Genomic DNA, 15,373 nt, shown 5'->3' on the forward strand with positions numbered 1-15,373 from the left:
AATCCTGATGACTTCAGGAATTATTTGAGGATGACGGATCCCATCTTTTACCGTCTTCTTGCCCTGGTGTCCCCCTATATTCTGAAGCAGGATACTTGTATGCGGCTTGCAATTACTCCTGAGCAAAGGTTAATTGCGACGTTGAGGTATCTTGCAACAGGGAGAAGCCTGCAGGATCTGAAGTTCACCACAGGCATCTCCCCCCAAGCTCTTGGTATCATCATCCCTGAGACCTGCTCTGCCATCATCAAGGTCTTGCAGAAGGACTATATCAAGGTATGTTTGATTTTTTACATTACATTACATGTATTACTAGTTTCACCCGAATTATGATGTTTTTGGATGTACAGCAATTGACACAGGCCATTATTTGTAAACTACCCTCTGTCCGCATGCACATAGTAGTAAAGATGTAGATTATCTTTAACCATTTGTAAAATTACCCACTAACCACCCCACCATTCTCTCCTATGTGTCCCTAAACGCATTGCCTGTTAACAGTATGTCGAATTTATCTAATTTTATTGCTTTCCCTCAAACAATTATTCCTTGGCCAATGTTTTAGTACCTAGTTAATGATTTATCTAAAATACATCAGTCCATCCATTCCCACCTATGATTCTGTATGTTTATGTAATGATGTTAAAACCTTCACTGACCACAAGCCCTTATTGATGTATAAATGCCCAGTTTTACTTACCCATCCCCCACCCACATGCTAAATCTCAAAGTCAGCATATACCAAAGCTCAAGTTCAGAGGTCTTCAAACTATGGCCCACCAGTTGTTCACGAACTTCAATTTCCATCATGCCTAGTCATGTCTGTGAATGTCAGAGAATTACAAGGCCTCATGGGATGTGTAGTTCTGCAACAGCTGGATGGCCGTAGTTTGTAAATCTCAGCTCTAGCTGGTGAGTATAATGGGCCATACACACTAGAAGATTGTCAGAACAATTTATCCTTCCGATTTACCAAAACCAAATAATATGAGGTCCAACAAACACTTTCAAATCCTATGCAATCTGGTAGGCCCTTGCACTACATAGAAAAGGTAAATCTGCACGAAAAAGTCTTCAGAGAATCTTCTAGTGTGTATGGCCCTTTACAATATAAGAACAATAGGAGGTTGAAAATAAATGTATGTAGATGTTACATCCCCATATCCAAACCTTTGCCTTCCTGTTGTATATTTTTTTAGCAAGTTGCATAAGCATTTAACAGACAACTGTGTGTGTAATTAATAATGTGATGTGCTCAAGCACTAATTTTATTTTTTTTATTTTTTCCCCACAGTTTCCTTCAAACGCAGAGCAATGGCTGGAGATTTCTGATCAATTTCTGGAGAAGTGGAATTTTCCCAATTGTGGGGGTGCTATTGATGGGAAGCACGTCCGCATTGTCCCCCCTCCGAATTCCGGCACATTTTTTTATAATTATAAAGGTTTTTTTAGTATAGTCATGCTAGCCATAGTTAATGCAAACTATGAGTTTATTTTTTTGGATATTGGCAAAAATGGCCGCAATTCGGATGGGGGAGTTATTGATCAGACGGAGTTCACTCGTCGTCTAAAGAACGGCACTCTGAACCTGCCATCCAGGGAGCAAACTGTTGAGGGTATGAGCTTTGTGTTTATCACAGATGAGGCTTTTGCGCTTGGGGAGCATCTCATGAAGCCCTACCCTCAGAGGAACCTCACCCCAGACCAAAGGATTTACAACTACCGGTTGTCCAGAGCTCGCAGAGTTGTGGAGAATGCCTTCGGGATAATGGCCAACCGGTTCCGGATATTCCTGACGTCCATAAACCTGGCACTGTACAAAGTGGATAATGTGGTCTTGTGTTGCTGCATTTTGCACAACTTCCTACGCAGGAATGCACAAAATTATGTATTGCAGCAACTGGATACTGACCCTGCTATGCCAGGTACAAGTGGAGAGGCCCAACCTTCTAACCAAGTGGAGTCCATGCCGTCAATGGAAGTTGGACGGTCAGCATTGGCATCACACAGGGCCCGTCAGATCCGCCAGGAATATCTGGACTATTTCGTGGGGAGAGGAGCTGTGTCCTGGCAGCAATCACTGTCACACACCCATTAATCTTGTTAAAGATTGGACACACAAGATAAATGTCAGAGATATATTATTTTTCAACACATTAAACAAAAATTGCAATGATTCTGTATTGTGGATTATAATCATTTGGGCACATATGCCAAACACAATTATTTGGGTTAATCATGTGTTATATATGTGTGACTTTGGAAGGGTTAATACATTCATCAGTGTGTTTCTTGACTGTAGTCTCTCACCAGCTGATCCAAAGTGATGATGGCCATGTGTTATTTTTTAGCCAGTGGTGTAAATACAAGGGCCTTCTGCACCCCACAAAATGTACACAAACCCTGTCACATTGAGAACTAGGTCACACCCAAGGTTCATCTAATGTCACCTTACATTGGTGTTCATTGTCCAGAAGTTGCCCATACTATATATTTCATATAATACATTAGGGTATTAACAAAGTACCTACACCTGTTATGTTGTGTTCATTTATGACATCCTTCTCACTGCCCACCAATGTTAGGATATGTCAGTGTTATGTGAAACTTGATCATTGTTCATCTCAAAGTGTTATATATATAGGTAATGGAAAGTGAACTAGAGCAACGAACAAGCAATACACTATAGATTACACTGATCTCCCTACACTGATTGCTACTGGCAATATCAATGCCATATTGAATCCTAGGACTGCTAGTACCTTGAGTGTTGAGTCACACTTATGCGATGCGGGAAGTCTGCGACTTTGCAGCCTTCCAGCATTGCATAAGGGTGACCCGCCACTTACTTTTTGCACAGGATTGTATTCCACAAGTGTTAAGCACTGTGCGATCCAATCCAGATACATCAGAAATAAAGGGTCATGTGCGACTTGTATGCGTGTTCAGTGCGAATGTAGCCATACAAAGTGTATGTCTCAATTCACACTGCACATCTGATGGCATGTAATATCGTAGCGCACTGCTCCTTTATTACATGCGATCAGATGTTCATGCGAAAATCAGCTATACAGTTTGTATGGCTCAATTCGCACTGCACTCGCACAAAAGTCGCACATGATGCATTTATTCAGCCGCATCAGGATAGGATCGCACAGTCGTTCAAACTTGTGTGATCCGATCCTGTGTGAAATGTCAGATCGCACTGTGATATGCGTTAAAACTGGGGGTATCTTTAACATTTCATTGACACCTCCAGCAACTCGCATATGGCAGTGTCCAAAATGCTTTCATTAACATGTAAATATGTGAATAGGACAGCCATCATACATTTAGTGCTTCTTTACACAGCTTTAGACCTCGACCCCCCAACGAAAGTCTAATAAAGAATTGAACACACATTGTTGAATGTAAAAATGTTTTAGTATCAAACATTCACAGGGTTAGGGTTAGGGTGTTGTAAAGTGCTTTTCCCAAACTTGGGTACACTCTTTAACATCTGAGTGTAATTAAAATGCCATAAAACATTATAAAAAATTTGTAACATCAGGAACATCCCAATACAAACATTAAAAACGTAGTAAAATTGTGGCTTAAAATTTGCCAATCATGTCCACAAATTGCGCATTTTGATTTGTAATGCCGTTGCAGTCTCCTTTATTTGTTCCAGGTCTGCGCAGCATTGGAGAGCCTCACGGGTCAATTTGGCTAATGTGCAACTATGTAAAACATGGTCTGTAAAAAAAAAAAAAAAAATGAGTCAATGTGAATCACCTACATGAGGTCATAATAATAGAGAAACATTTGGTGTCCAGGTAATCTTAAATTCCTCTCGAGTTAATACCTACCCTGTTCTTATGCTCTTTTGCCCTAGGCTCTTCTTCTTCCTCCTGTCCTCCTCCGATGCTGTTGCTGATGATTCTGCCGGTCTCCTGAGCTTACTATAGATTTATTAGGGGTGTGAACGCATGATGACGTCATTGTGAGGGCATGGTCGTAATGTATATATATTAAGATGCAGAGACCAGAGACGGGCAGAATGCACGGCAACAGCATCGGAGGAGGACAGGAGGAAGAAGAAGAGCCTAGGGCAAAAGAGCAGACAACATAAGAGCAGAAGATTGGACAGCAGAAGAGTGGAGAGGAGAAGATCCAAAGAGCAGAGTGGAGAAGACCGGATGAAGATATTTAAGAACATTTCATAAACGTCTCCTGTCGTTATTCACATACACTTCCATTTATGTGGTTAATGTGTAGGGGTACTATGTACCCCATACCCATTCACATAGGGATTGGGGTCTGGGATCTGGGGGCCACCCTTTGTTAAAGGTTGCTTCCAAAGTCCTAGGAACCCCCTGGCCGCATGACCCCCCAAAACCACCAGACAGGGTTGTGGGGATGAGGCCCTTGTCCTCCTCTACATGGGAGCAAGGTGCTTTTGTGTGTGCGGTGCAGAGGCCCCCTGGCCCAAAGCAACAAAACCCCCCCATGTTGAGGGCATGTGTCCTGCTGTGGTCCAGGGGGTGTTTGGTCCGCTTGCTCGTTCTCTTTCCTGGCCTGACAAGCTGCATGCTTGGATAAGGGTCTGGTAGGGGTTTTGGGGGTAACCCACGCTGTCTTTTTGTTGTGGGCATACCCTCAAACTCAATACCACACACAAAAGGCCTGGTTGTAAACTTGGGGTGGACACCCACGGTGGGTTATTCAATTTGTCTGTGTACTTCCCCCTCAAAAATCTTCACAGCGCAAGTGGCCCCGCAAGTCAGAGCATCCTGATCCGACTTACGGTGCCACTTCCATTCAAATAAAGAGGCTCCCATAGGGAACTAGTGTTGACAATTGGAGGCTAAAAAAACACTGATAAAAATCATTATGAAAAAACCTACGTGGGCACACAATTGGCTCTCTGACACTTGGTCCTGGATCCTCCACATTTTCGGAAGTGGCTTCCACGCTGCTTGGCAAGTTGCCAGGAGATCTGGGTTCTGACCTGGCTGGGGATGCCACATCCTCGCATGACGCAACATCTGCAATGTAAATTTGTAAGGGAATACAAGAATATAAGGTTAAACAATCATTGCAAATACACATATTTCTATGATCCCACTACACAAAAATCTGTGCCTACAAACCTTCATGTTGCTCTGGTGTCTCATCACTTGTTGGCTCCACCAGAATAAGTTCAGGAATAATGTCTTCATCTACATAATACAAAACATTGGCCGTATCATAAAAGTCACAAGAGGTACATTTGTTAGGACATGGTGCCCTGCTTGATAGCTCTTTTAGTAACAAATATGAAGACATGTACATGGTTATCTACGAAAAATATGGTACATTAATGTTTGACAGTGCATAGGAACCAATTACCTTTAGTGGAATCTGTGCCACCATCTGGGCCCATGTCCTCCTCTTCTTCCACAACTGCCGATGGAGCTGCCAAACCTCTCCTCCTCCTTTCCCATTGTTTGGCACGGAGTTTACGTTTTTCTCCTATTTAAAGGTTTGAATAATAATCTGTGATTAATAGGAATGTTTGCTGAGAAGATTCGTGCAGGAAAGAACGTTCGTTGCAACACAATACATATATTTTTAACTATGGCTTCCTGACTTTTAATGTCATATACTAAAACATCATCAATAGATCGATCTAATCACGACATGACAACTAAAATGAGTAATCTAACTTTTTACATAGACATTATAATCTAGACATGTTAATACAACATACACAAAATTATAAAAAACATATTGCATGATTAAAAAAAAAATTAATAAATAAAACTTACTTTTTTTCAAAATCCGATGGATTTGGCCCAGCTGATCCTGCTCACGGTGTTTTAGGTCAGACCACCGTTTACGAATCTGATCTTTCGATCGCTCCACACCGAATTTTTTTACCAAACAGGCCACCACCTTATCCATGATGCCATCTTTCCTGGCATTGGGCCGATCGTAATTTGCCAACTTGCCATCATAATCCATTTTTTCTAAAATGGAGACCATCTCCACCATTTCTGGCTTTGACATGGGTGTAGCCCTTGATTTTCGGGTGGCCCAATCACTTCGGCCCACACTAATTGAGCTCCCAGATTGTTGAGACATTATTCTTGATTACAAGATTTTTCCACTGCTTCAGGTGTGAGTGTCGCATGTAGGCCTGATCTTCGGCACGTACACACCCCTGCACAAGCCCGCCACTGGAGGAGGAGTTGACGCCTGCGCTGTATTTAAAGGACGCCAGATCGTTCGGCCGACGATTCGCTAGCGGACATATCGAGAGTTGGAGCACGATCGAGCGGCGAATCACGACTTTTCCCCACAAACAAAGGTACGACTCTTTTAATAGAAAGTGTGTGTTTTGGGCCCTATACAGCTTTTATTAGGAATATCTTTATTATGTGCCAAAATACATGCTATTTTAATATGTTTTGTGTTGTTTTGTGTCTTGCAGGCATATACTGTCCTGCAATATGGTGGACAATTACACCAGCCACAACTTTCTAATAAGTTTTATTGATGAGTTCAGGCAACTGCCGTGTTTGTGGCAAGTGAAGTCCGCAGATTATAAAAATAGAAAACTCAGAAAACAGGCCATGGAACATTTGGTGGCCTTCTACAAGCCCGTCTGTCCTGGGGCAAATTTTGAGTATATACGCAAAAAAATAAACAGTATTCGCACTGCCTACAGGCGGGAGTTAAAAAAAATAGAGGAGTCCACCCAGTCTGGAGCAGGTGCACGGAATGTATATGTACCACGGCTGTGGTACTATGATAACATGCGATTCCTGGCAGACACCATGGAATCCAGGCCGTCAATTTCAACACTGCCTTCTACTTCGGCAGAGGGCTCAGTGTCGGTTGATCCAAGCCAGGATGAGGATTTCCTGGAGGAGAGTTTTACTCAGGTATGGCATTTCACAATATATTGTCTGCTAAAATGTAATCATGTAACAAAATTATAAGCTAAACCATAATTGACCCTTTATGTAAACGGGCATAGCAAGGGGTTGGCATGACAGGCAACCGCCAGGGGCGCAGGCCAAGGGGGGTGGGTCACAAAAACATTGGCATTGTTTTATTGTTTATTTTAACAATCCACTCAGCCTGCACACCCCAGAACCCCCAGTTTGCAGGCGGATTCATGCAGGTGTAAAACATTGAGAGCTGCTTCATGCAGGTGTAAAACATTGAGAGCAGCTGAGCCAAAAGACCAGGAGACTGAGACTGCCTCTCACTGCATCCCCAGCACACCTCTGGTCTTACAAACACTGCTGCATCCCCAGCACACCTCTGGTCCTAACAAACACTGCTGTAGCCTCAGCATTCCTCTGGCTCAACCTTTTTTAATACAAAACTAACAGCTCCTGCAAATGATCCATCCATCCTTGCTTCCATGTCTCTGGTCTCTCACTCTGGGTCAGCAAGGCAGGTGGCTTCCTTATTCCTGTTTCCCTGCACTGCTTCACCCTCAATGCCCTACATCAAGCCCTCTGCAAGTTCAGGCCCCTCTCTCTCTCTGCAACCCCCTCCTCTCTCTCTCACACCCCCTCTTTCTCTCCCTCTCTCTATCTCTCAACCCTCTCTTTCTTTTTCACACCTGAGACAATGATTGCCCACTAGAGAGCTCTACACTGGGCAAACAAGGGGCAAATTAGAAACTTTTAATGCCCTTTAATTTTTTTTTTGGGGGGTGGGTTACAGTTTTACATTGATCTTGGGGGGGGGGGGGGGTTGTTGCCAAATACAGCTCCTCAACAAGGGCACTGGAGACCCTAGATACGCCACTGTATGTAAAGTCTGCTATTTGTTCACAATAATATAACAAACATGCATTTTTATATACACTATAACATTCTAATCAATTGTTCATTTCATCAACAGGGAAGTGTCACTGAGGAGGAGCCGGGTTGCAGCCAGGAGCCTGGGGAGCCTGCGGAGCCTGAGGAGCCTGTGGAACTATTTCCACCACCACCTCCTCCTGCCAAACGGAGGCAAAAGAGGAAGCACGTGGATGACATAACCGATGAATTTATCCAGGAGGCCACCATAGCCCTACGTCGGAAACCGGAGGCCAATGAGTCCTTCGGCAACATGACGGCAAAAATTTTGGATAAGGTGGACCTCAGGCAGTGTCAGTATGCCAGAAAAATTATCCTCGATGTGCTGCAAAAGGCTGAAAACGGGATCCTTAATGAGCACAGCCATGCATGCCAGGAGCACCCGTGCCCTCCACCTCCACCTCCACCTCCACAACACCCACCACCTCGCCAAATGCCACATGGCCAGTGGCAATATGGCCAGCAGGATCCAAACCTGCCCTCATGGCAACCTGATTTCAGTTACCAGCAACTTTAATTTTTGTAACCCCCTATTATTTATTTTACCCCTGTTTGCCAGTTTCTAGTTTAATTTTGTCCAAATGGAACTTTTTTATGTTTAGTTTATTATACGGAAAGTATTGATGTTTTCTTTGGTTTTTTTTGCTGAGATACAAAAAATAAAGAAAATGAAAATAAAAAATGGCCTATCTGAATTTGTTAACATGTTTAATATTGTGCATAACCTGAAAAATATGTTTTAGACATTAATTCATACAAGAATAAAGGGTCATATCAATAGTTAGATCTTTGGTGTGAAAATACAAAAATAATGGTGAAGAGTTCAAATTATTTAATTATAAAATTTGATAGAACAGATAGAATAGACAAACATTATCTTCATCATAACAGAACACATGCCTTTTGATTAGAAAAGTATGGCATTTTGAGCAGCATCTTCCTTCTTCTCACATTTATCAAGATGAGCATGTGCTCCGCATTTCACCTATTTCTTGGACTTCCGCGAGCCGAAAGTTCTTTCTGAATAAAATGTTGAGTTTACTAGAGAAAATTCTTCCGGGAACTCATTTGGTTTGATCATGCGTGTTGGGATTTGTAGCTGTGTGTCGCCCGAATTGTGTACTGACAGGCGAACAATCGTCCGTTCTGGTGTCCGCAGACAAAAATTTTCATGTTTGCAAGAAAGACTTTTGTCCGCGGATTGTGCGCAGACATCTGTCGGAGGCACCATACTAACACGCGTACAATCGGCAGATCTTTCGTCCGCCGACGTTTGTATGCCGACGATCGGTACGTGTGTACGGGCCTTCACTGATCCCCACTCACACCTGAGACCTTGTAACACTAACAAGTCACATTACACCGGGGAGGGAAAATGGCTAACTGGGCCCAATTTGGACATTTTCACCTAGAGGTGTACTCACTTTTGTTACCAGTGATTTAGATATTAATGGCTGTGTATTGAGTTATTTTGAGGGGACAGCAAATTTACAATGTTATGCAAGCTGTACACTCACTTCTTCACTCCGTGTCACATGAAAAGATATAATAAAACATTTACAAAAATGTGAGATACTGTATGTGTGTGTATATATATATATATATATATATATATATATATATATATACACATATAATCCCTTGAAATCTCAAAAAAATTTCGGAATTTGCATGGATCTAACTTTTTTTCCAAATGTAACGTGTCTTTCACAGCCGCATACGGTGATCCCGACCATATTCCTTGTACTGGTGCTTCACTTGAAACTGGCCGTCAAGATGGGCACAGTATTTCAGGTGAGTACCGCCACTTTCTGTATTTTAATGCATATGGTTAAATTATTTCAACGTGATTCGTGATTCAACGCAGGGTATTTTCTGTGCACATGTACAGTACATACTGATGCAGAGCTAATAAAGTATGTCCAAAACATTTAATTTATAGTTTCAGAAAGGGAACAGAAGTTTTAGAACCCATGTCAGGTGTCCTACTGGGGAAATTCACCCTCTCTATTTGTCCTGGTGAGTATTGTCAATTGGATAGAAACTCATTGGAAATACAAATTTTACAGCAGTCACCAGAACAGGAGGAAGTATTGTAGTGGGTCAAGTGTTTTATAAAAGGGGGATTCATTTCCTTCCTTCCTTAATAAAATGACAAAAGAGCAGGTTCTGATTCATTAAAAGTAATTTCTTTGGTCATTAAATAGACCTTTACCTTGCCTGTAAAGTGTAAAATGACAGCGTCCTTCCTAGCCCACTCATACTCGCCTTGCCCAGTGCTACCCTTCAGCAACTTCCTCTTCTTTTGGATATACAGGAGCATGTGACAGCCTTCCATGTAACAGTGCCTAAATCTAGAGGCCAATCGCTAGGCCTGAGCAATGTTGCATAACTGAGGGAGTAACATTACTGCTTTACATAGTTAATGACAGGGGATTTTGGTGCCAGCTCTGACAACAGAAGGAGCAATGACTCGGTCCAGGCTCTGAAAAGATCCCAACTATATGGTCAGAATCTGCCCAGAAGCCTGGACCAGCAGCTGGCTCAGCCTGTCAGTGAGCTGCAGGGAGCCTGAGCCAGCTGCTCCCGCCCCCTCCACATCCCAGCGCTCAAGTGAGCGCTGCAGGGGCAGAGCAAAGAGCCAGTGATTGACAATCTCTCTGCAGGCTGAGGACCAAGAGCTGAGCAATGAGCTGTGTTTCATCTCTCAGTTCTTGATGTAGAGGCGGTGGGGGGGGGGGGGGGGACAGCTGCAGCTGGGATCGGAGCTGCAGCCATCTAGGTGAGTTTGATATTATTTATTTAACTGTTTTTTTTTATAGCATTTAAAGCGTAACCCATTGATTATTTGGGGGATCATCATTTTTTACCAATTACCAGGTGCACGCGTTTTTGAGGCCTGAAACATTGTTAATATTTATTTACTCTACACGAACCTCAGCTTTTATGGACCAACAACTTTTATGTTGTAAGAAAAAAATTGGATTAAATTGTTTGTGTGCACTAAAATTCATTTTAGTGTATCTTCCCTGAAAATATAGATTTGACAGTTTTTGCAAATACCGTGCATAAAAAAATGCATCTTTTTTATTCTACAGGACTTCTGCTTGAGAAAATATATAAAGTTCTGGGAATTTAAAAAAATGTTATGGTCAGAAATTTAGATTTTAACATGTGAAAAAAATGAAGAAAAGTGCTTTAGAAGGAAAGTGGGTATGGTACATATAGAACAATATGCACTGGCACAGAAAAACACCAGATGAGGTGTTTTGTGCACTGTAGCATTAGGAAATCAGGAAATAGTTTTCTTTGTATGACCACATTCACAGCCAGACCAATAAAAAGTTATGTGAGGGGTTAAAGAGAAAATGTAGCATATATTTTTACTGAATGTATTACAGAAACTTTATACCTTTTCTTTGTTATTGTAATACATATAAATACTTAAACAGTCACATAATACAATGGTCTTCAAACCAGGAAATGACCCTATACCTCTGGGTAACTTGCAGCCCATTTCAGTTCTTAACCCCCTTCGCTCCTAAGGGCAAAACAAATCTTAATGCCTAAGCCCAATTTTGCAACTTTGACATGTGTTAGTAAAACCGTACAAATCATCGCAACTACTTTTCCAGGTGAATTATACCTTGCTTTTTTCAGGACAAATTGAGCTTTAATTTGGTGGTAAATGTTAATGAATATTTACCGAATTTATTTATTTTTTTTAATAAAAGGAAAACTGTCCCAAAATAGTAAAAAAAAAGAAATCATTTTTTTTAAATGTAGCTGTATATTTCTTGCTGATAGCATACCCTACCACCAAAGAACAGCCAAAAATAGTATCTCCTGCTTCTGATGAACGCAGCAATACTACATATGTGTAAGTTAGTTATGTGTGTACCCATAGTACGGCCCAGAAACAATAGTGCACATTTTGCTTTTTCCTAATCCGACCTAAAACACACTGACACTGATATTAATTTAAAAAAAAAAAAAAAATCCTGTCCTTTATGTTTGACCCTGACCCAAACACTAACCCTGGCACTGACCTAAATCAAAGCTTGATCTAGGCATTTTTTTTTCTCTAAACACCTTTCCTCTCTTCAAGGACAGAGAAGGATACAATGTACCTCTCTCGTCCATTTACAGCAGGGGTGGGGAACCTGCGGCCCGCACAATCGTTGCGTCCGGCCCCCGTGCCCCTGTGTCAGAAGGAGCCGATGGCTCCATCCTAACAGTGTGAGTCTCAGAAAAGGGTGGATCTGGGGCGCAGAGCAGTGCGCCCCGAGCCCGCCCATTTGTGTGACAATAGCGAATGAAAATTCGCTATTGTAACACGGATCCTCCCCCTGACCAATCAAAAAGCAGGTTTGAAACCCTCTTCCTGATTGGCCGAAAAGGCGAACACATGCCATTGGTCGAGGAGGAGGCGGGAGGACTCGAGGAGAAGCCGCCACTGCAGGTAAGAGCACTGGCTTTGTGCATTGAAAGGGGGCACGCTGTTGTCAGTCTGCATTGAAAGGGGGCATTCTGTTGTCAGTCTGCATTGAAAGGGGGCACGCTGTGGTCAGTCTGCATTTAAAAGGGGCACGCTGTGGTCAGTCTACATTGAAAGGGGGCAAGCTGTGGTCAGTCTGCATTGAAAGGAAGCATGCAGTGGTCAGTCTGCATTTAAAGGGGGCACCCAGTGGTCAGTCTGCATTGAAAGGGGGCACACTGTGGTCAGTCTGCATTAAAAGGGGGCATGCAGTGGTCAGTCTGCATTAAAAGGGGGCACGCAGTGGTCAGTCTGCATTATAAGGGGGCACGCAGTGGTCAGTCTGCATTATAAGGGGGCACGCAGTGGTCAGTCTGCATTGAAAGGGGGCACGCTGTGGTCAGTCTGCATTGAAAGGGGGCACGCTGTGGTCACTCTGCATTAAACGGGGCACGCTGTGGTCAGTCTGCATTGAAAGGGGGCACGCTCTGGTCAGTCTGCATTGAAAGGGGGCACACAGTGGTCAGTCTGCGTTGTAAGGGGGCACGCTGTGGTCAGTCTGCATTGAAAGGGGGCATGCTGTGGTCAGTCTGCATTAAACGGAGTACGCTGTGGTCAGTCTGCATTGAAAGGGGGCACGCTCTGGTCAGTCTGCATTGAAAGGGGGCACACAGTGGTCAGTCTGCATTAAAAGGGGGCACGCTGTGGTCAGTCTGCATTAAAAGGGGAACGCTGTGGTCAGTCTGCATTAAAAGGGGGCATGCTGTGGTAAGTCTGCATTAAAAGGGGGCACGCTGTGATCAGTCTGCATTGAAAGGGGGCACGCTGTGATCAGTCTGCATTGAAAGGGGGCACGCTGTGGTCAGTCTGCATTGAAAGGGGGCACGCTGTGGTCAGTCTACATCGAAAGGGGGCACGCTGTGGTCAGTCTGCATCGAAAGGTGGAACGCTGTGGTCAGTCTGCATTGAAAGGGGGCACGCTGTGGTCAGTCTGCATTGAAAGGGGGCATGCTGTGGTGACTCTGCATTGAAAGGGGGCACACTATACCTTATCACTGAAGGCCCCTTTCACACTTTTGTGACCTCAAAGTCACGCAATTTTTTACAGCGTTTTTTGCCGCAAAGCAATGCCTATTACATTAATGCAAACATTTTGTACGAATGATGTTACAAAAATCCAAATGGCCCTTGGCAGAAAAAAGGTTCCCCACCCCTGATTTACAGGGACAGAAAACATGGGGGTGTGGCTTCACAGTGACTGATCACTGTGATAGCCAATCAGATCACAATCTGGCGTTCCGGGTCCCGATCGTTAGAACAGGGCCCGGTCTCTCGGTGCGGCACGCTCCCAGCACAAAGGGAGAAAATCCCAGGCCGCATATTTGTGTTACGTCGGTTGCAAGGAGTTAATGTCAATGGCAACTTTTCTCACAGGGATTATCTCCTGTGTGATTTCCCCAGATCGGTGTGGCTTGGCCCCAACAGTCAGTTGACGAATCACACTAGGAGACTCAAACATTATTGACCATGCTAAGAAAACAAAAGTTGGCCTTTTGTTGAGCTTGAATATAGCTAAGGCCTTTAAAACTTTTAAATGGGAATACCTAATGGATATGCTCTCTGATTTTGGGATTTCTGGCCTTTCTTACTCCTTTAACCCTTTTTTGCCTCTGATGAATGACATGTATTGTAGGCAGCAGCAGGAGTTTAACACATGCTACAGCAGCCGGTAATGTGTGTAAATCTGACAAACCTGATCACTTTCATGTACCCTGCTGCATTTGTCCACCCCTGCGCATGTTCCCGCCATGTATATCAGGCTCCACGCTCCCATCTGCAGAGCCACGACTGACATGACAGGTGCTACCATATAGAGGGAAGAGACCTGCGATCCTCTGTTCACTGATCTTCTATACCTAGTAAGAAATCATAAGCAACATGTATTACATCAGTTCTGGGTTTGATTGTCACTTTCCCCAGCTGTTGTAGCCAAGGAATAAGCTAATGGAACACAATCTGTGCTCCATTAGCTTCGTTGTGGTCAGGTGAGACATCAGAGGTTTTAAAGACCCCTGATGTCTCATTAAGGAGAACCTGTCACAACCATACTGCATCACATAGGAGACTTTTTGGTCCCCTGCATGATAAAAAATAAAGTTTAATGAAAAAAAATGTACACCCAAGCACTTAACCCCGAAGCCCCCCAAAAGAAATGTTGCGCCTCACCCCCACCTACATACACATTTGAATGTTAAGTCATGTGTTGGGCATCTACATACGAAAACGTCACATGCAATACACATGTTGAATATTGCCATGCTGGCCAGAGTGAGAACAATAATTCTAGGCTCATTATTCCTGGTTAACTCTAGACTGATAACTTTAGGGGCTTTGAACAATTCATCTATGGAAAACTTAGAACACCAAAGTTCTTCGCTAATTCATGGGCACAATTTTAAAGCTTGTCCTGTTGGGTATATATTTACTCTCTGTAACCTCATCTTTTTTATATTTTTTAAAAACAATGGGTATTATTGGGTTTATGTGCCCTAAAATTAAATTTAGTGGATTTTGGAGTGACATATTGTACTTTATAAACTGTTGCACTAATAGTGTATGATATAAAAAAAAAAATTGGAACTACCACTATTTTATTCTCCTAAGTCTCTGATTAAAAAAAAATATTTAATCGTTTTCAGGACTAAAAAGATGTTTTACACGTGTCCAAAAAGGGCTTTGACAACGAAAGGGCTAAACCTTAGGATATTTTCCACAAAACTTCTACACTAAGCTATTCTATTCCATTCTAACAATAATCCTCCCACTGCAGTGAAACCTCATATGTAGCTAAAATAAGAAACGTATAGTTACCTGCAACGTCATCTCTGCGCTTCTCATTCTTCTCCCCCTGAATTGTGTGGGTGGGCACACTAATTAATTGATTGGAACACAAATTTTGATATTTCTATTTGAAAAAAATGAGCTTTTGAGCAAAACTCATTTTTTTTAACTATCAATATAGCAATAGACGGACTTTAACCCCTGGACCTAAAAT

The 15,373-nt window shown here is 42.8% G+C and overlaps 2 protein-coding genes across 2 annotated transcripts in view; both read left to right on the plus strand.

Annotated features, from left to right (window-relative positions):
* LOC309545446 (lysozyme g-like) overlaps positions 1-15,373 on the plus strand; it is a 326,231-nt gene that overhangs the window by 182,473 nt on the left and 128,385 nt on the right. The window lies entirely within an intron of this gene.
* LOC309545448 (lysozyme g-like) overlaps positions 1-15,373 on the plus strand; it is a 44,967-nt gene that overhangs the window by 8,199 nt on the left and 21,395 nt on the right. Inside the window, exon 2 of the mRNA XM_082244651.1 lies at positions 9,555-9,635. Coding sequence (XP_082100777.1) covers positions 9,555-9,635 — 81 coding nt within the window. The remainder of the gene's footprint in view (positions 1-9,554; positions 9,636-15,373) is intronic.

This window comes from Pelophylax lessonae (genome assembly GCF_965119305.1).
Source record: "Pelophylax lessonae genome assembly, chromosome: 2".
NCBI lineage: Eukaryota > Metazoa > Chordata > Amphibia > Anura > Ranidae > Pelophylax > Pelophylax lessonae.